The 20,053-nt window shown below is 46.2% G+C and overlaps 2 protein-coding genes across 3 annotated transcripts in view; one reads left to right on the top strand and one right to left on the bottom strand.

The window, feature by feature from the left end:
- HSPA8 (heat shock protein family A (Hsp70) member 8) overlaps positions 1-20,053 on the bottom strand; it is a 193,448-nt gene that overhangs the window by 100,550 nt on the left and 72,845 nt on the right. The window lies entirely within an intron of this gene.
- UBASH3B (ubiquitin associated and SH3 domain containing B) overlaps positions 1-20,053 on the top strand; it is a 68,695-nt gene that overhangs the window by 35,747 nt on the left and 12,895 nt on the right. Inside the window, exons 2-6 of one of the 2 annotated variants that reach the window (XM_066334933.1) lie at positions 13,206-13,259; positions 13,788-13,974; positions 14,387-14,585; positions 17,123-17,292; positions 19,097-19,305. In XM_066334933.1, the coding sequence (XP_066191030.1) occupies positions 13,206-13,259; positions 13,788-13,974; positions 14,387-14,585; positions 17,123-17,292; positions 19,097-19,305 (819 nt within the window). Of the gene's footprint in view, positions 1-13,205; positions 13,264-13,787; positions 13,975-14,386; positions 14,586-17,122; positions 17,293-19,096; positions 19,306-20,053 lie in introns of both variants that reach the window. The other variant, XM_066334934.1, reaches the window with a different exon arrangement.

The following is a 20,053-nucleotide window of genomic DNA, read 5'->3' as shown; positions in this document are numbered from 1 at the left end:
ACTCCTGCAGCTATCCAAGAACCTATTTCTATTTATTTTCCATCACAAGAACCTATTTTTATTTATTTTCTATCACAAGAACCTATTTTTATTTATTTCCCATCACACAGAAGCTGCAGGACATTAAATACCCTTGCCAGCTCTGCATCCCTGCCACGCTGGGTTTAAACACCCTGCTACGCTCAGGAGTTGTGGTGGGAGGCTGGAGAGACCCAGGGGTGCAGCACAGCCCCGGGAGCCTCAGCTCCTTTGAGAACCAGGCCCAAGGGAGCCTCAGTGCACAGGAAAGGTTAAAAGGTGTCCAAGGCCAGGCTGGACAGGGGTTGGAGCAGCCTGGGATGGTGGAAGGTGTCGCTGCCCATGGCAGGGGGTGGATGAAATGATTTTTAAAGTCCGTCCCAACCCAAACCCATCTGGAATTCCATGATTCTGTGACTTATCTTGTTGTATCAACCCCTGAATTCACTGCAAAGGATTCCTCTCAACTGACAGATTCTCCTTTCCTGCCTGTTTTTCACGAGGCAGCTCTTAAATATTTACCCAAAGGGAAGCTCACAGGAGTCCAGGTCCTTCACCATGACCACAGGAGCCTGCAGAGCAAAGTCATCTTTAAATCCAGAGAGGACTTTACAACCAACCTGTGTGAGCACCTGCCATCCCTTTCAGCGATTTCTGGTTCAGGAGCCCTCTCTGCCAGGTGGAGGGAAGGGTATTGCTGCAATCACAGATATTATTTTGAATAAGAAGCAGTGCAAGGTGTTCTCCTCCCTCCTGATGCTGCTGTTAGTGCCAGTGCCTGGCTGGAACTGCCCCTGGATCAGTGATTCCATCCCAGGATGGAAAGAGAGGCTGCAACAGACGGACCAAGAGGCTCCTTCTGTGTTTAGGAAAGAAAAGCTGCACTCCTCGGGCTGCTCTCTAGACACCAGCCACACACAAGAGCCCAGAGGAGATGGGGCTCAGTTTTAAGTTGTAAAAAGCTTTTTTTGGTGGTGGTGATGGTTTTTTTTCCCCCCATGAATAATTTTAGCAGCACACTCACCCCCACAGCAGCACCCGCCGAGGCGCGGGGGAGAGCCGAGCTCTGGAAACGAGGTGATGCTCCTGGCCTCTGTCTGTCTGTCTGTCTGTCTGTCTGCCTCCAGAGGGATAACGAGGGCTCTGAGGAGAGCATCCCCAGCCCTGGCAAAGGGAGGACACGTGTCCCCAGTGCTGGGATGAAGTGTGAGCTGTGCTCGGTGGGAAAAGCAACCAAAACGCCGTGGGAAAAGGCACTTCATGCTCAGGCAGCTCGGCTGGGAATCCTCGTGGGCAAAGGGAAGCCCCAAATCTCCCAGGATTTAGGTACCCCAACAATCCCAGAACAGCCATGGAAATGTTGGATAAAGGAGGAAGAGGCCAGGCTGTGCCTCTGATGCTCACACACAAGAAGCTTTTCTCAGGGAAAAGGAGGGAGGACTCTGTCCTTATCCATTCCCACGCCACTGCTGCCGCCTCTGAGGTGTCCAAAATTAAAATGATAACAGTGACAGGAGGGGGGAAAAGAGATTTAATTCAGCTGCAGTCCCCACATCAGGCTGATTCTGGATTGGGGTTGGACACCTTCATGGCCAGTGCTGTAAAACTGGCAGGTTTCAGCAGGGTCTGAGCTCTGGGAATTCCCATCCCCTGTGGATCAAACCCTGTGCTGGGCACTTTTTAACACTTCACACTGCTTTTTACCCAGGTGAAATGATGGAGGGAGAGACCTGCTGAGCTGATATTTTATGATTTTTTTAACCGTGGCTGTGCCCTGTTGAGGGCTGTGACACAGCTGCAGAACCATTTCAGTGTCAAACAGACATTTGGGGACATGGGAAGATGAAGATTTTCCCCCACAAACACGAGATTTAAGCCCTGGAGTAACCAACTTTGTGATCTCTGCTGAACTGGGCAGTCTTTGATTAAATAAAGTGGGTCAAGGAGAGTGAAGGGATGTGCTGGGCTGAGGGTTTTGCCAGACCTTTGGTGCTCGAGGGGATTTTTTTTTTGTGAGCAAACACTCCAGCAGAAAAAAAAAAAAAAAAAAAAAAAAAAAAAAAAAAAAAAAAAAAACCACACCCAAGTGTTCCTGCCAGCATCAAATCCCCAGGTTTTCAGGGAGCTGAACAAAGTTCCTTTTATCACGGCAAACACTTGGTTTAAAACCCTTGGAACTTGTGCTGGGAGGAAGGAGGGAAGCAAAGCCTTGATTTGCAGTAATAACCTTGCAGCACCTGCTTTGCATGAGAGCAGGGCTGGAGTCTGTAAGTACACGCTTGGAGTTAAAGAGATGCGTAAGTACTCTTTGGTGCAGGGATAATTACTAAATCCAGGTCTCATTAAAGCCTTCCTATTGCCTTTTTTTTTTTTTTTTTTTTTTTTTTTTTTTTTTTTTTTTTTTTCCTGGAATTCACTGACATGTTCTGCAGGATCAGACAGAGGAATAAAAAGGCTTAGAGCTGACGGGCCAGAACAAAATCAGCAAAATGTCCAGGGAAATCTTCCCATCTGCGATGAAGTTTTCTCATTAGAGTCTTAGATCCTTCTTTATCTCATTGTTTCTCAGTTTATCACAATTCTTCATTTCCTGTTCCCTTTTAGGCTTCAAACCTACTTATTTTTTAATGTGAGGGGGGTTTTTTAACCCTTCCCTTGTGAGGGCTGAAACTTTTTGGAGTCTCTTGGTTAGACCTCAGGTAAAAAAAATCCAGATTACTGAGCCAGACCCCTCAGGGTCATTTTTAATATTTATTCTGCTATCAGAGTTTAAAGCCTGCTCACGAGTTCACAACTTATCATGATTATAACAGCAAAATAATTGCACGTTTTTATAGCTTTTTGAATCACCTGAGTGACCTGAAGGAGCCCCAACCCAGCTCCCCAAAGTGAAATTCAGAGCAGAGCTTGCTGCCTCGTTTGTTTTCTCTTTCCCCTGGTGGAAACTCTGACTTTAGCTGCAGCTAAAGCTGTAACCACACACTGCACAGTCTCTGAGGCCGAGCCCTGAGTGTGTTTTCTCACCCCTCAAATGGAGTTTGTAGCACCAGGGGACTCCAATTCTGTCCTGGGGGATGTTTTAGTCACTGGCAAATGTCCCTCATCATCTGCTGCATTTACCCTCTTTCCCCCTCTCTTTTCCTGCAGCATTTTGGGCTTTTTGGCCAGATCTCCCATGTGAGTGATGCTGACACAGTGAATATTGGTCTTCTCTAGATGACCAAAAAAAAAAAGTGAAGAATGCTAATTTGGAATATCGTGAATTTCTTGTAGTACTGAAAGAAAAAGCAACAAAGCTTCAAGAATTTCCTGAACAGAGCTGTCTAGAGCAGGAGGTTATTTTGAGTCTCTCTTTTTGCCTTTGACCCAACTATTTCAGCACCCCACCCTTCTTCTTCCTTCCACCTTCCTTAATTTCTTAGACTTCCTTCTTGCTGCTTTGCCTGAGTCTATTTTAGGGCTGAGAGCAGCTTTAGCTTCTCCTCAGGCTTCCACTTCCCATTTTCCAGCTCTGGGCTTTGCCTTTTCAGCAGAGCTGTGATCCCACGAGCACACAGGACCTCGGAGAGTCCCCAGCATGGGGAGACTCTGCCCCTAAAGAAGGGGAAATCAGCACTTGAGGGGGCAGAATGAACACTGCAGATATATTTCATTGATATATATTGTATATAGATATATATGGACTGTGTGTGTATGTGTATTCATTGATACACGTTTCCCTTTTTGTAGGAAATAATGTAAAAAATGATCAGGGCAAAGAGCTGCAAATTAAGATGAGGGCAGGTGCTGGGACGGGAGTTTGGGAAATTTTCCTTTGTGCATTTTTAAGATTTGATTTCTGTAGTTTCTTCTCCTGTCTCTTTATTTACAATCCTTCCCTGATTTCGGGATTTAATTGGAGTGATTTTGGCGAGTTTTGATCCTTTTCCCTGCCCCTCATTTCATCTCAGTCCATTCAGTTGTTGCAATCACTCCATTTCCAAATTTTCTGTGGTTCTTTATCAATTGCATTTTATTCGGTCATACCTCCTTTCCAGAGCATTTGTTAGACTTTGTTCTCTAATTTCAGGATTTAATTCCCTTTTCTGAAAAGAAGAATTTCAGGAAAATATACAGGGAAAAGAAAGAATTTCAGGAAAATATGCAGGGAAAAGAAAGAATTTCCTGAAATGAAGAATTCATTTCAGTGAGGATTCATTGAGTGAGCTTTGGTCCTTTACCCTGCACTTTTTTGTCACCCATTTTTGAATTCTGAACTCACCCATTTTTGGCGAGCACAGGCTATTCCTTTTTTCACTGGACAGAAAGGGGCTGAAACAGGGAATGGATTTATGGAAGAAATTCCTCCCCTGAGGGTGGGGAGGCTCTGGATGACCCCGGGAGTGTCCCTGGCCAGGCTGGACGGGGCTTGGAGCACCCTGGGGTGGTGGAGGTGGATATCTGGTTCCTTGGTGCATCCAGAGGATCTTCAAAGCTCCCTTCAAACCCAAACCACCCCAGGATCCTATGATTTGGTTGTGCAGGACAAAAGTTTGGACCAAAACCCTGTTGTTTGAAAATCTTGTCGCTGCCAAACTGATGGAGTCCAGACCAGGCTGCCTCCTGGGGCTGTGCAGGACACGGAGATTAATTAATAAATGTCCTGCACCATCGCCCAGGAGGAATTTGGCATCCCAGGTTTCCTCACAAGAGCCAGGCCAGAGCTCAGGGTTGTGTTCTGGGTGTTATAAATTGTAGAGTTGTAAAGTTGTACATCGTAGAGTCGGCTTTTTTGCAAATATTCAAATGAATACTCTATGTGTAATTGTACCGTATTAGGTGCTATTAAGAGAGTTTAGAAAAATAATTAATGTATTTTCTGATTGTCACATAGTGTAAATAGTAAAAAGACTGGTTTGTTGGTTTTTTTTTTTTCTTCTTTGTAACATCTAAACTGACCAAGCCACAAAGGATGGGGGAAGGGTCATCACCTTGTAGCCCTGCATAAAGACTGCTAAATTTTGGGGTTTTTTTACCAAAATGAAAACAACCAAAACCCTCAAGAAAAAAAAAAACAACTTTATAAGACCCGTGTTTACCAGACAGAGTGGAGGCACTCACAAATAAATCTATTGAATAAGGTGATTGGGAATACTCGAAACAGAAAAAAAAAAAAAAAAAAAAAAAAAAGTTTTAATATCTGTTGAATATGTGAAACATCAATCCTCAAAACACAGTAACTGAGAGAGAAACGTGAGGCACCCCAGCTAAAACTCCTTGCCTCTCCGTCTCCTAAATGTCTATTCTTAAATTTTTATTAAACTTAAATTTTTTTCCAAGAAGGTAAAACTCTAAGGTGATTTTTTTTTCCTGTCGTTGTGTTTTCTTGGTTTCTTTTTTTTTTTTTTTTTTTATGGTTTTTTTTTTTTGGTTTGGTTTTTTTGGGGTTTTTTTTTTTTTTTTTTGGTAGTTTTTTTTTCCAAGAAGGTTTTTCCCTGGGGCTTTGGGCTGAGTTCTCCTGAGTGTCCTCTCTGAGCCTGGCACAGGCTCCATGGGCTCACTCGGGGCTCCTCCGGACACGCCAAAGTCGCAGCGAGTCCCGTCCCCGCTGTTCCCGGTACAGCCCCGAGTCACCGGCTTCACAGAACAGCAGCTCGGCTGCGAATTGTGCAACTGCACCGCCCCCAAACTTCCTGTTTTGAAACCCCAAGAAGCTGGAAAATGTTAACACTGGCACTTTAAAGTGCTGCTCGTGGCTTTTTTTTTTTTTTTTTTTATTTTTCTTTTTTTTTTCTTTTTTTTTTTTTTTTTTTCCTTTTTTTCCCTTTTTTTTTTTTTTTTTTCTTTTTAATTAATTTTTTTCTCTTCCTAAAACTCCGCTTAAAAAAAAATAAATAAAAATTGATGTACAGAGGAGCAAAGTGTGGCTGCAGGTCTGGGGGGCAAGAAGAGGAGCCTGAATTAAGGTGTGAGGAACACTCAGGAGTGGGGCAGCAGGTGCCTGGGCGCTGGGGACGGTGACAGATGGACAGCAGAGGTGGCAGCGGGACATCGGGGACCCGCAGGGTGCCAGCAGCAGGATTTATCCCATTTATCTGATTCCAGCAGCCTGGAGCTGCTCTCGATGGGAGAAAGGGGCTGTGGGAACGGGGGGCAGCTCCTTGGACACAAAGCGGAGTGAATCTCCCTGGACGGGGAGAGGAGCAATTCTGAGAGGAGAAATTCTGAGAGCAGAAATTCTGAGAGCAGAAATTCTGAGAGGAGAAATTAGGAAGAGCAGAAATTCGGGAGAAGAAAGTTCCACCTTTTCCCTCAAAGCAGGGAGTTCATTTCTTCCCCATCAGTGTGCCAACCGCTTCCTTTCCTGGCTGTGGCCGAGCCTCCAGATGGTGCATTGGAGCATCCTTAAACCTCCCGCTCGGCTCCTTGCGAGGACATTGTCTTCCCGGCTGGCTAAAAGTGGATGAAGGGCTCTGAGATGAGAGCTGCGGGCTGTGAGTGATGAGCTGGTGTCAGATCAGGTGTCCGGAGGGTGCAGAATGTGCTCTGTGCGTGGATTTATCGGCGTTAACCCTGTGTGCTCTGCTGAGGTTCTGCAGAACCTCTAACAGCGGCGGTTCTTTCTCAGCTCCTGCAGTCGGGGTTTTGGATCTGGACCAATTGGTGCTGCCAGTTTTTTGTGGGTTTATTAGAGAATTAGGAGACGTCATTTTCTTAAATTCCCAATTTCGGGCCTCCTGCTGTTTTCAGAGCTGGTTTGAGCAGCACTTTGAGATTAGCACATGGCGAGAGAAGCCAAAGGAAGTGAACCAGGAAGGCAGGCAGCAAATGTCACCCGAAACAGAAATTAAAAAGGAAACCAATATCTGGATTATGAGCAAACCTGATGACAGGGCTTTGCAGCCGAAGGGGAGAAGGAAAGGCCAGAGGAATTTTGATGGGGTGTGACGGATCCAAATGAGCCCGAAAAGCTGAGCCTTGTTCCTCCTCCCTGCTGCAGGGCCACGGGGAGGCTGCAGGAGCTGCTCTGTTGTTGTTGTAAGGGAGGGAATATCCTGCTTCCTCTTCAAACCCTCTATCTCCTCGGAAATGCTGAATGGCTGCTACATTCCTGCCTTTATCCTGGCCCCTTCTGTGCTTTAACAAGCTGAGCAGGGGATTAGGGGGTGACTTGGTGGGGAGAGAAATCCGCCTTCCAAACCTTACATAACTCCAGAAAGCAAGAGGCACATGCCCAGGCCCTCGTTCTTTGCACATAAAAATCATCATTTCATCCTCATCCTCCTCCTTCTGTGGCCAGGCTGCAGTTTGCTTGTCCTCTGAAAAAAAGGAAAAAAAAAAAAACAAAAAAAAAACCCAAACATTTGAAATTGTGGAGACTACAAATACACAGCAGCGTGTTTCCCGAATTTATTCCTGATCACTTTTCCCTCTCTTCCCTGCTGTCAAAGCTTACTATTCTAGATAAGCAGCCAGCCCTTGGGAAGAGGGAGGAAGGGAATTTCCAGCCCCACCAGGCACCTTCCATAAACATCTACGTGACCTCCAGGACACAGCAGCACAGACACAGAGATCTCACAGTCCCCACGTTCCCAGGAATTTCCCCTGTGGAAGTTGCTGTATTCCAGGCAGGACCAGGAGATCTCACAGTCCCCATGTTCCCAGGAATTTCCCCTCTGGAAGTTGTTATATTCCAGGCAGGACCCAGAGATCTCACAGTGAATTTCCCCTCTGGAAGTTGCTGTATTCCAGGCAGGACCCAGAGATCTCACAGTGAATTTCCCCTCTGGAAGTTGCTGTATTCCAGGCAGGACCCAGAGATCTCACAGTGAATTTCCCCTCTGGAAGTTGCTGTATTCCAGGCAGGAGCTGGGTGTTTTCCACCCCTGGCCCCTGCTGACCTCAATGGTTGGGAACAACAAGTTCCCAAAGGGAATTTCAGGGTGTAAAACCACCTCGTGCTCCGAGAGGGGACGTGACAGCAATTAAATTGCAATTAAAATCAGCAAACTCAACGTGAGCAGGGATTTGTCTCAGTCACCAGGCAGGAAAACAGCAGGAATTAAGGTAAAACTCAATGAAGGGAGAGGAATTAATTATCCTGCCGCCCTCTCGGGTCGGAGCCGTTCTCCTGGTGAAAACACGGAGGGGTTTTGTTGGGGTTTTTTTTCTTTTCCTTCACAGAAAAGGAACATCCCCTGACCCCTGCCCTAAACAGGAACTGGATCCCTGGTGATATCTTCCTGTCCTGGCCCTATTTAAAGCAGGAAGGTCACCCAAATAAGAACAGAAGCAGCATAATTTGATTTTTTGGGGGGTGAATTATTCGGCGTGTTGAGGATTCAGGAAGAACAGCCTCACTGTGGGCATTTTTGTGGGCAGAATAATTAAGAAATATAATTAAGAAACTGGTAGCACCCAGGAATTTGGGTGGTTTTATCCCCCTACTTCACATAACCAAGTCATTAAATGCACAGAAATTTTTCCTGGCAGAACCATTCCTCAGTGTGCAGCGAAAACCTGAAACCATTCCTCTGTTGTTCAGTGAAAGCCTAAATCAGGTTCATTCCCCTTGTTGGACTGTTAATAAAGAATTGATGAAAATTGCAAAAAATTCAGGGATCTGTAAAGGTCACTTCAGGAAAAAAAAAAACAAAAACAAAAACACAAACACTTAAAAAATACTGGGAATTTTACTGTTTGTGGAGAATTTTTAACACCTTTCCTGTTGATTATAGAGCAGGGCTTGAATTCAGGACCTCTCACGCCATGACTTTGGCACGTGAGACAAGGAGAAATTTAAATATCAGACTCCTGACCTGTACCTGCACTGACAGATCTGCTCCAAACAGCAGCTGCAGACAGAAAATCCCTATTTTATTTTTTTTCTCCATTCCCTGGAGCCAGCCAGCATTTTGCTTTCTATTCTTTTACCAGAAACCAACAGAGATGGAAAAAGCCCAGCTTTAAATAGACACACAGAGCTAGTTGAATATATGTTTATATAAATATGTTTTATAGGCACAAACAAGCGAAAATGAAGGTGCTTATTTTGTATTCTGGAGGAAAAAACGCTCTGTTTGAAAACATCCTTCCCTCAAACTTATCTGGCTTAAATTATGGGCTGTAATTCCTATTTTACCCCGTCAGGCAGGTCTGTGAGTGGGACCTGATGAGGAGAGCCAAGGACTTCTATCATATTAAAAAAAAAAAAAAAAAAAAAATTATTTACACAGTGAAATATTTGATGGGCCAAAGACTCAGGGGATGAATTCATCCCTGGGAGGGGTTTTTTTGCTCAGGGGGAAGGAGCTGGTGTGGGGTTGAGGGTGGGATGAAAGGGCAGAGTTGGTTATTCCCTCTAAATCCCTCGGTGCCTCTGGAGCTGGGCTGAGGTAGAGGCTGCTGCTGGCCTTTTCCCAGAGCAGAAATCCCAAATCCAGCCGGGTCCAGAGCTCTGCTGATGGCACAATTAGGAAAATTAAAGAAGACCCAATGGAAATCCTTGCTGGGGCATCAACCCCCTGAAGTTTGCACACTTTTCAACCGATTTATCTTTATCCACGTTATATTTTATCTCAGAATAGTTCCCCCCACGCCTTGCTCTTACTCTTTGCAGTTCACAACCTCTCCTTTTTTGAGCTGGGCTTGATTAAAGCTGAACAATCCTTAATCTGGACCAGGAGCAGAGGGCTGAGCACTGAGCAGAGGGAGGATTTTTGTGTGCTGCCTCTGAGGCTGAAGGTTCCCGTCACAGTTAATGCCTCGTTCCCCATTACAGCCATTTCCTCTGAAGCAAACGGGATTTGGCCATTATATTTCATGTTTATTGATGTGTATTTCCGAGCTGAATCGACATCCCCCTTTTTTTCTTTTTCCCAGCCAGGAGTGACAGGCAGCCAAAAAAAAAATCCTTCAGTGGGCAGGAGTGGAGTTCACTCAGAGCTGCCATTAGTGGAATGGGGTTAAAATGGACACAATTTTCACATTAATGTCTGGGCCAGGGCAGCAACATCCATTCTGCTGGAATATTTTGGGCCAAGGGGTCAGCTCTTTAGCTGGGAATATTTCATCCTGTTTAACCAGTGATGGAGTGAGGAAAGGTTTTCCTCGAGCCTTGACGTTGGGAGAGTGTCACAGGGAGGGCTTTGAGGCTGAAGAATAAAACATATTTAAGTCTTCTTGCTGAATAAAATTCCTGCTGTGCGTTTGGAAGATGCTGCTGTTAGGATTTGCTTTCCCTTTCCCCCAGTTCTCCAGACTTGCAGCTGCACAAGAACCTCTGTCTGTTCAAAATGATTATTCCATGTTGCTGGGTGCTGTTAAATGATTTCCCTGCACTTCATCTCAGGAGCCAAGAGATGGAGGAATTGGCTGCCTCAGGGGACCAGCAGTGCTGCACAAAGCTGCTCAGGCCCTACCTGAACTCCTTTTTGCATCCCCAGAAACGGTTATTGTGTGATATCATCTGGTAAATTCAGAAAAAAAAAAAATAGGTTATTTTCTTACTTTTTCCTCTTTTCTGGTTCATCTGAGTCACAATTTTTTATTTTTTTTTCTACAATGCTCCAGCCAACACTTGCTAACCCAGCGCGAGGAAATGTGAGCACCTAAGCCATAATTTGTCACCTAATTAAGTGACCTGATTTTCTCAGGAGCGGGGTGTGTTTTCCAGCTCCCACTGCACTCAGCAGTTGTGAAAATCAGGCCACTTTTCCATGGTTTGAGCACTTAGCTTCTAAAAAAGCTGGTTTTGGCCTGGGAGCTGGAGGATGGGTCCTCTCCAGGTTGGGATTTTGGGAGGGAAGCAGAGACTTATCAGTCAGCAGCAGCATTCCTTACATTAAATTAAAAAATAAAGGGGAGGGAAAAAAAAAAAAGAAAGAAATCTCTCAGCTGCAGGTCCTGGGATAAAAATACCCTTTGGCTTTGTTTGCTTTAATGCAGCATTTCCTCCTCACGCTGAAAATGAAATTGAAAAGGGAGCTGACCGTCCCTGTGGATGAGGGAGGCAGCTCTGGAAATCACACCTGAGCAAATGTGGGGCTCCAGCCTCGTGTTCTCTGCTGCCCTCGGGGGTCCCCAAACACTGCAGGAGCTGCAGCTCATTCCAGCGCAGCTTCTCGGTGTGATTTGTTCTGAGGAATCGTCAGGTGATGAAGGAAAGGAGTCCCTGAGGGTGGGTGATGGAAGCTGAGTGATGCACAGCTCCTCCGGAGACCTGTGCTGGAGCCTGGGCAGAGGAAATCCCAGAGAAACTGCTCCTTTCAGAGCCAGAGCTGTGCTGGGAGAGCCCTTTCCACTCACGGGTCTCAGAGGAGGCTTTTGCAGAGTCACGTCTCTGTGGGTGTGTTTGAGGGAGCAGAAACAACCCTGGCAGGAGGAGCAGTGAACTGAGCAAGGGCAGCACAACAAGTGATGGGAGCAGGGCAGGAAAAATGCCCAGGAATTGCTGCCAGGGAGGTCCCCCTTCTCCTTCAGAGAGAACCCCTTATCTTTTATACATCCCCTTGTCTTTTAGTGATCCTCCTTATCCTTTAGAGAGACGCCCCTTATTTTTTATAAAGATCCCCCTTATTTTTTATAAAGATCCCCCTTTATTTTTTATAAAGATCCCCCTTAACTTTTAGAGAGATCCCCTTATCGTTTAAAGAGAACCCCTTGTCCTTTAGAGATCCCTCTTATCTTTTAGAGAGAACTCTTATCTTTTAGAGAGAACTCCTTGGCTTTTAAAGATCCCTCTTTTAGAGAGAACTCCTTGGCTTTTAGAGAAGTCCCCCTTATCTTTTGTAGAAGTCTCCCTTATCTTTTAGAGAGAACCCCGTATCTTTTACAGAAGTCCCCCTTATCTTTCAGCTCCTTTGCCTGAGCTGCTTTCCAAACCAAAGCAGTGGCTGCTTTGCATAGAACATTTTCCAGAGCAGAGAGCGAGGTCAGCAAGGCAGAAACACCAACCCCAGGGTGTTTGTTCACCACCCCAAATCCATCCTCCCCTAGGGCAGGTGCTGGGGCCAGCCCTCTGCTGATCCCCGGGGAATTCTGCCAGATCAGGGCAGCAAAACCACTTGGGGAGGAAATGTTTGCATCATTTGCAACACAGCCCTTTTATTTTATTTTATTTTTTCAGCATTATCTCTCTGCCTTCCTCTTGCCCTGCAAAGGGAACAAAAAATGTGTGTGTTCAAAGGGGTGGGGAAGGCAAGGGGCAGAGCTGAGGCACAGCTGAGTCAACAGCACATGGCTGAGGGCTGGGGAGGAACGTGCAGGAGTATCCTCTGTGGTTGTCAGGGCCTTTTGAAAGCCATCACTGCAGGCAGAAGGGGTGACACGAGCACTGTCACCCATCCTGGAGGGTCCCACCGGCTGGACCCTGCATCTGCTAATTTTTCCTGAAGTAGGAAGGTCTGAAATTTCCAATTCATGGATGAAATTCCCAGTTCATGGGTGAAATCCCCAATTCGTGGGGAATTTTGCACCTTCCCCAACTGAGCACCGGTCTCTGCCCCATAACCCTAAAATCTCTGACTTTTTCTGCCTTCTCCATTCATAATTCTTGCTCCATTTGGGTTTTGGGTGAATCCCTCCCTTTGGCTGTCCCTGGTGTCACAGAGCTGAGCTGATCCACAGCTGCCTTCCCGTGCTGGTGCGGAGCCTTTGGAAAACACAATTCCGTGTTTAAAGCTGGTTTTTGTGCTGGTCTGCTCTGGAAAACTCGCTGAACGGGAGAGCTGGGGGCTCCCAGCTGGGGTGAAAAGGGATTTAGAGCCATCCTGAAGGGAAAGAAGCAAAAAAGCTCTTTGAGTACAGCAAGGACTAAAGGGAAACTTTTATAAGCTGGAAAATCTCTGGTTTGTGCCCTCTCGTGGCAGCTGAATTTTTCTTCTCCTCAATGCGACTCCTGCACTTTCAGAGCCAACTCTCTGGCGTTTGATGCTGAAATTCCCTTGAAATGCTGGTGTTCCTCTGTCCAGAGAAATTGGGGAAAGTGGGAAAAGCCAGAGGTCCATATTTCATCTTTTGTGCTGGCTGTCTGACTTTGCCCTTCAAACAGTTCATGGGGACTTGACAGGTGCCACATTCCAAAAAAAAAAAAAAAAAAAATAACCCCAGCGCTTGGAGAATTGGAAAGGGCATCCCAAAGTGTCCAAACACACAGCAGTGGGACCCAGCAGCATTGAAATTCTCTTTTTCTTTTGCTCTCTCTGCAGGCAAAAAGCGCTGGCCTCGACAGGTGGAAGGAGTGTTCAAGCAGCATGCGACTGGTTGGTATGAAGTAATAAATGTTCAGAAGTAGAAAAAAATGGTGAATTTAGGGTTTCAGCCTTTAGAACGCGGAGAGTTTAGTAGAAGAAATGGTGAATTTAGGGTTTCAGCCTTCAGAATGTGGAATGTTTAAACAACAGGGGTGTTGTCTGAAAAGCACCCGTAGAATTAGTGAGGCGCTGGAAAGAAGCAATCCAGAAATGAGCCTGGTCTGAGAGGGTTTGTGATCTGCAGCAGAAGTGAGAGAAAAGCTGGGAGCTGCCTTCTCAGAGGCGTGGGGCCGTTCCTGGTGCTCTCCTCCCTGTGTTCTGCACTCCGAAAGGCAGAAGCAGTGGGTTAGATCTTCAACCCCCAATTTTCTGTATTACTGGGCACTGCTAATGAGCTGCAAGCCCGACCCCCAGAGCTGCTTTTCTCCGTAAAGGGACAATGAATGGGAGCCAGCACGGGGAAAACTGCTTTTATTGGGGGGAAAAAAAATATAAAACTCTGTTGTTATCTGCCAATTCACCATCTGTTTGTGCCAGGCTCTTCTCCCACGTGGGTGACCCGTTCCTGGACGACACCCTGCCCCGGGAGTACGTGCTGTACCTGCGCCCCACAGGGCCCCTGGCACAGAAGCTCTCCGAGTTCTGGCAGCAGTCCAAGCAGATCTGTGGCAAGAACAAAGCTCACAACATCTTCCCACACATCACCCTCTGCCAGTTCTTCATGGTAAAGCACAGCTCCTGTGTCCTCCAGCCGTTCCTTGGCCTGGAGACTTCACCCTGGTTTAGGAGGGGATTTTGCCCTGGTGGTGATGCCAGGGCTTCTGGAGGAGGTGGTTGGTTTTTAAAGCTGCTGTTTCCAGGGAAGAGCAGCGGCAGAAGACAGGATTCTCATCCTCTCCAGCGATCCTTAGCGTGAGAATGGGCGGGGGAGGTTGGGAAGGTTACTTGGGGATACTGATCCTGCTTTGAGGACACGGGAGGGGCCCAGGATTTCTAAACATAGATTTTGGGTTTTTTCAATTTTTTTTTTCCCGTGCCCCTGAGCTTTTTCTCACTGCATGAGGGGAAGGGTAGACCACTGACACCCACCCACATCCTCTCCTTCCCTGAGCCTGCCTGTCCTGTTTCCCTGGCAGTGTGAGGACAGCAAGGTGGACGCTCTCACGGAGGCTCTGCAGGCCACGGTGATGCGCTGGAAATGCAAATTCCCTGCCCCACTGCCCCTGGAGCTCTACACCTCCTCCAACTTCATCGGCCTCTTCGTCAAGGAGGACAGTGCTGAGGTGCTCAAGAAGTTTGCAGCAGACTTTGCTGCAGAGGCGGCTTCCAAAGCAGGTGAGTGAAAAAAGCTCTGGCAGCGGCCAGCAGCTCCTGGGTGGGCACTGTCAGAAGAATGAAAGCTCTGATGTCATGGGAGCCCAGCTTGGGCATCAATACAAAACAAAAACTTGGGTGGCATGAAGGAGCCCAGCCTGAGAATTGTCAGGAAAAAACCAAATTTTGGTGTCATGAAAGAGCCCGGTTAAGGCAATGTCAGAAAATCCAGTTTGGATGTCATGAAGGAGCCCTGCTTGGGCATTGTCCAAAAAACCAAAGCTCTGATGCCATGAGAGCTCAGCCTGGACATTGTCAGAAAAAACAAATTTTGGTGTCTTGAAGGAGCCCAGCCTGGGAATTGTCAGAAAATCCAAAGCCATGAAGGAGCAAAGCAGCTGCCAAAGCTCACAGTCTGAACCTTTTCAGAACCCCAAAGCCCTGATGCCACCAAGAAGTGAAGCTCAAAAGCAAATCCCTGATTTTTTAAGTGAAACATGAGGTGCTTTGGCCTTTCAGCTGGGAGATGTCTCCCCCTGAGCTGTCAGTGCTGTTTCTGGAGGAGAAGCTGACGTTTGGTGGTTCCTTGACCTTTCAGAGAGCTGCTCTGAGCGAGGCTCAGCGTTTCCTGCCCCGCTCACCTCCTCCAGCCACCACCACAGAACTTTCCCCGGCCATTGCAGGGCCCTGGTTATTTTGTCACTGCACTTGTGAGGTGTGAAAAGGGCTCTGAGAGAAGACCCCGAGCGCATTTTCCATCCTCAGTGCTCGAAGGGCTGTGTCCATGATCCTCTCCTGCAGAAGATCAGGAGTGGGCCATCACTCCATGATCAACATGATCAAAGTGAGCCATTTATTGCAAAATTATAGTTTCTTTTATATGGTTTTTAGCCTTAACTGGCTGCTTCTTAAAAGCACACATTAATTCTTCTGTTGGTTGTGGCAAACCCAGCAGATTATACAGTTCTTCAGTTCTTTTTTCTGGTTCTTGCCCAGTTTCTCACATCCTGGAGTTGTGAGCTGTATTTTGTGACTTCTCCATCTTTTGTTCTTCCTCGTGTGTAACTTTTCCTGCCCTTGAAAGTGCTACAGGTTTATTCTTTCAGATAAACTGGATTGCTCATATGAGCCCATTTTTAGAAGAACTCATCCTCTGCAAACAAGCTCGCTGGGTGTCCTCCAGTCCCCTCCAAACTGGGAATTCACAACGCCCTGGGAGCACTGTGCCTTGGTTTAGGGTAAATTTGGGAGAAATCTTTCGAACAGGATCCTTCTGGGAAGTAAATTTTCTTTTAACTGGTCAGGGAGAAAAACCTCTTCAGAGAAATTTGGAAAAAAAAAAAACAATTTATTTGATGAACAAAGTGCTTACAAGCATAAAGAATGAATAATACGAAATAAGTTCCAAGTGAGATGGTAAATTTAGAAAGTTTTGCTGTGGATAACTCAGCTTGTTCAGTCTCTTATCAGTTTTTAATCCAAAAAACCCCCCCACTGACCCAGAATAAAGAATCATTGGTGGCTTCCAACAACCTTTTGCCCCTGAGACTGCTCCAATTCAGGCCAAATTGGGGTTTTTTTAGGGGAAGGCAATAGCTGCATTGCAGCCACAACTTGGTCAGGTTATCACATTGAAGTCTCTGGGGTGTTTATTTTTTTTCAGAGATCTTGAACATATTTTTTATTGCTGATGAAAAACAACAACAACAAAAAGATGGATGAGCTTGCAGAGCTACCCCTGGCTGGCATTTGGAGCCGAGTCTCTGAATAGCTGCAATTGTGACTGAATAATCAGTCAAATCTAATTGCAGTTTTTGGTTGAATAAGCAAGAATAAATTACAAACAAACAATGTGTCCTGTGATTTCCACATCTACTGGAAGAGCCCCAGTACTTCACATATTGTCACCTAGAATCATCTCCTGATGGAGATTCTTTTTTTTTTTTTCTTTTTTTTTTTTCCCTGCATGATCATTTTGAGTCATTATTATGTTTCCACAGTTTGATTATAGCTCACCCTCAGTGGCTAAACTGAAAATCCAGCTATTGTCCAGGGAAAAGATTTAATCAACTTGCACAAACCTGCAAATTCCATGGATTTGTAATTTAGTGCAGCAGAGAGAACAATGGAGGGAGAGTAAAAATCATGCTTTTTAACCTGCTTATTTTAACCTCAGCTGCTCATGAGAACCTGCTGGATTTTCCTACCTGGAAAAATGCCTTTTTTTGTTGTTGGCAGGAGATCCTGCGTGTCCAGAGCCGCAGTAATGATCGTCACACTACCCATTGTCTGGCAGTTTGCAAAGATGCCTTGTCTGATGTCCTGCTGTGACTCAGGGATGAATCAGACCCCAAAAACATCCCAAAACATCTCTGAGCATTGTTCTAGGGTGCAATATTAGAGACTTCACACTCACAGCATTGCCAGCAGGACTCCAGTTAGATGATGATGATGATGATGAGCTCTGCTTGAGCTTCTTTGCAATCCCAGCTCCCGTTAGAGGCCACAGTCTCCAGCCTGGCAGGACGGGGTTTTTAACCCTCCTCTCCCCATTGCAGATGTCCACGTGGAGCCCCACAAGAAGCAGCTCCACGTGACCCTGGCCTATCACTTCCAGAGCAGCCACCTGCCCACGCTGGAGAAGCTGGCCCAGAGCATCGACGTCAAGCTGGGCTGTGACTGGGTGGCCGCGATCTTCTCCCGCGACATTCGCTTCGTCAACCACGAGGTAAAGCTCTGGGGCTTGGTTTTGTGCTGGAGGTAGAGGGCATTCACTTGGTCATCCGTGAGATAAAGTTCTGGAGATGGTTTTTGTGTTGGAAGTTCTTGGGCGTTCACTTTGTCAGCCAGGAGGGAAAAGTTCTGGGGCTTGTTTCTGTGTTGGAGGTTGTGTCATAGGACACAAAAGAAAGATGAGAGACTCCAAATATTCCAGCAGGGAAAGAGCACAGAAAAAAAGGCTTTATTGTCTAATTCTTACTGCCTTTTATAAGGTGTTCCCACACAGACTGACCATGGTTGGTGAATAGGAACGACACCTCTCTAATGCCTTTGGTTAAACCAGAGAAACAGCAAAACCCCACCTGGAGAAAGATTGTTTGGAGAGAGGAGAGTTGTTGGCCAGGGTTGGTTTGAGAAGAAGCTTTCTTGAGAAATTTTTCCTTGGGAAAAAGTCAGCAGCTGCCAGCAGGCTGAAATCTCTCAGACACAGAAATATCAGACCCACAAAGGTTGTGGGCATTCACTTTGGCCACCACGAACTAAAAGCTCTGGAGCGTTTTTTCTGTGCTGGAGGTTGTGAGTATTCACCTTGTCAGGCAGGAGGTGAAAGTTCTGGGGCTGGTTTCTGTGTGGGAGGTTTGTGCACCAACGGGACAGGGCCACTGTGAGACGTTCCTCGAGCCTTTATTGCCACATCAGCCTCACAACAGGGTTTGAGACAACTGAAAGATGGCAACAGCTCACATCTGCCAGCAGCAGCCAAAGATCTCCTTGTTACATGGCATTTTAAAAGTTTTACAGTCAAAACTGTGGGGTTGTTATCTTCTTTTCTTCTGTTGTTAGAGCTGGGATTTATGGTCAGACTCAGATGTTTATTAATTCTTATCTATGTTACAGTCTCACAAGTTGTGAGTTCCGGCTGACAAAGTAAAAATGGCTCTGGCTCTAACTCTTTCCATGGTACTTTAAGCATGAATTGTCCAACTGTGAAATGATACCTAAATTATTTTTACTTTTAACCCAATAACCAACCACCCCTGGCCCACAATGTGGATTTTTCTACCCAGTTACAAAACCCCACCCAGACCATGGAGAAGGTGAAAAAGAAGGACTCAGCCTCTGCCCTAAATCCTCCATCTTGCTTTATATCTATATTACTGTATTCTAAACCCTGAAACTCTCAGTTTTGCCCCCTGTGATATCACACACTCCTATCCAAACCCCACACCCACAATCCCAGGGCTGTCACTCAATTTTGGGAGCCTTTTCCTCGGCCTCAGGTCACTGCAGTGTTTGCCTGGGGGTCAGTGAGCACAGAAAACCTGGAATTCTCAGTGCCCAGGGCTCCAGCACAGCACATTTCTAAACCTTACAGACAACTGCTCTAGCCAACCGCTAAAAGCTACACCCACTTCAAACAATCCTTGGTGGTATGCTTTCTGTTAACCATACACAAAATTCCATTTTTAAAGTTAAGGTCTTCTGCCATCTTGCTAAGCATATTTTTCTGCAGTCTTAAGCCTAAAAACTCAAAACTATTGTTTCAAGTCCTCACTTACTGTATCATAACTTATCTTACTGTGTCTTCTTGTCTTATCACTTACTGTATCTTTTCCTACTTTCACACTTTGCAACTGCAGCTAATTCCAAGTTGTTCTGCTCTTTCTGTTTCTGTGACCTGCTTTCACAGCTTTCTGAAAGCCTTCTTACCATTAATATTTCCCAAGTTTCATCCCAAAAACATATTTTCCACTCTCCTGAAGTTGCCCTGCCATTGATAACCCTCCTGTGCTTTTTATTTCCTCCCCCAGACTCTGCAGGTGATCTACCCCTACACCCCCCAGAACGACGACGAGCTGGAGCTGGTGCCTGGGGATTTCATTTTCATGTCCCCAGTGGAGCAAACCAGCACGAGTGAGGGCTGGATTTATGGCATTTCCCTGGCCACTGGCTGCTCGGGGCTGCTGCCCGAAAACTACATCACCAAGGCGGATGAATGTGGCACCTGGGTGTTCCATGGGTAGGTCACGCTGCTCCCTGCCACTGTTCTGTGTGAGGCCACAGTGGGTTTAGCCACAAAAAGGTGTTTCAGACTCTGAGAGCTGACCAGCAGCCTCCCAGAAATGGCTTAAGAATAATTAGCAAGACGGCTTGATTGGGTGTGTTTGGGAAAAGCAAACAGGTTTTAATTAAAGTGAAAATAACAAACTGTGCAGAACGAAAGAATAAAAGCTGTGAACAGTGCAGGGAGCGCCCTTACACCTGCTGAAACATCCTAAAAAGTCCCAAGAAACTCTGTACTCTCTCTTAAGTATTCAACAATCGAGGAGGGATTTTTGCCTTGCTGCCCAATAGAAAACAGCTACACTCCCTGAGGAACAGCTAAAGGATCAGAATCAGAATCCCCAGGGTGGAAGAGACCTCCAGGATCATCGAGTCCAGCCCAGCCCTGACACCTCAACTAAACCCTGAGAGCCACATCCAGTGTGTCCTTAAACACATCCAGGGATGTGACTCCACCACTCCCCGGGCAGACCATTCCAGTATTTATGACCCTTTCTGTAAAAACCCTTTTCCTCATATCCAACCTCAATTTCCCTTGGCACAGCCTGAGACTGTGTCCTCTTGTTCAAAGCATCCAGCTGGTGCCTTTGTCCTGGCACTGGGACAATTACGGTGAGAGAAGCGTGGAAGTTTCTGGTTTTTTCTTCCTTAAAACTTCAAGGGTGAAACTTCCACTCTTTTCCTAATACAGAAACACCTGCTGA

The sequence above is a fragment of the Sylvia atricapilla genome, chromosome 23 (assembly GCF_009819655.1).
Source record: "Sylvia atricapilla isolate bSylAtr1 chromosome 23, bSylAtr1.pri, whole genome shotgun sequence".
Classification (NCBI taxonomy): Eukaryota; Metazoa; Chordata; class Aves; order Passeriformes; family Sylviidae; genus Sylvia; species Sylvia atricapilla.
Note: the sequence above shows the minus strand (reverse complement) of the source record. Positions and strands in the feature narration are given on the sequence as shown.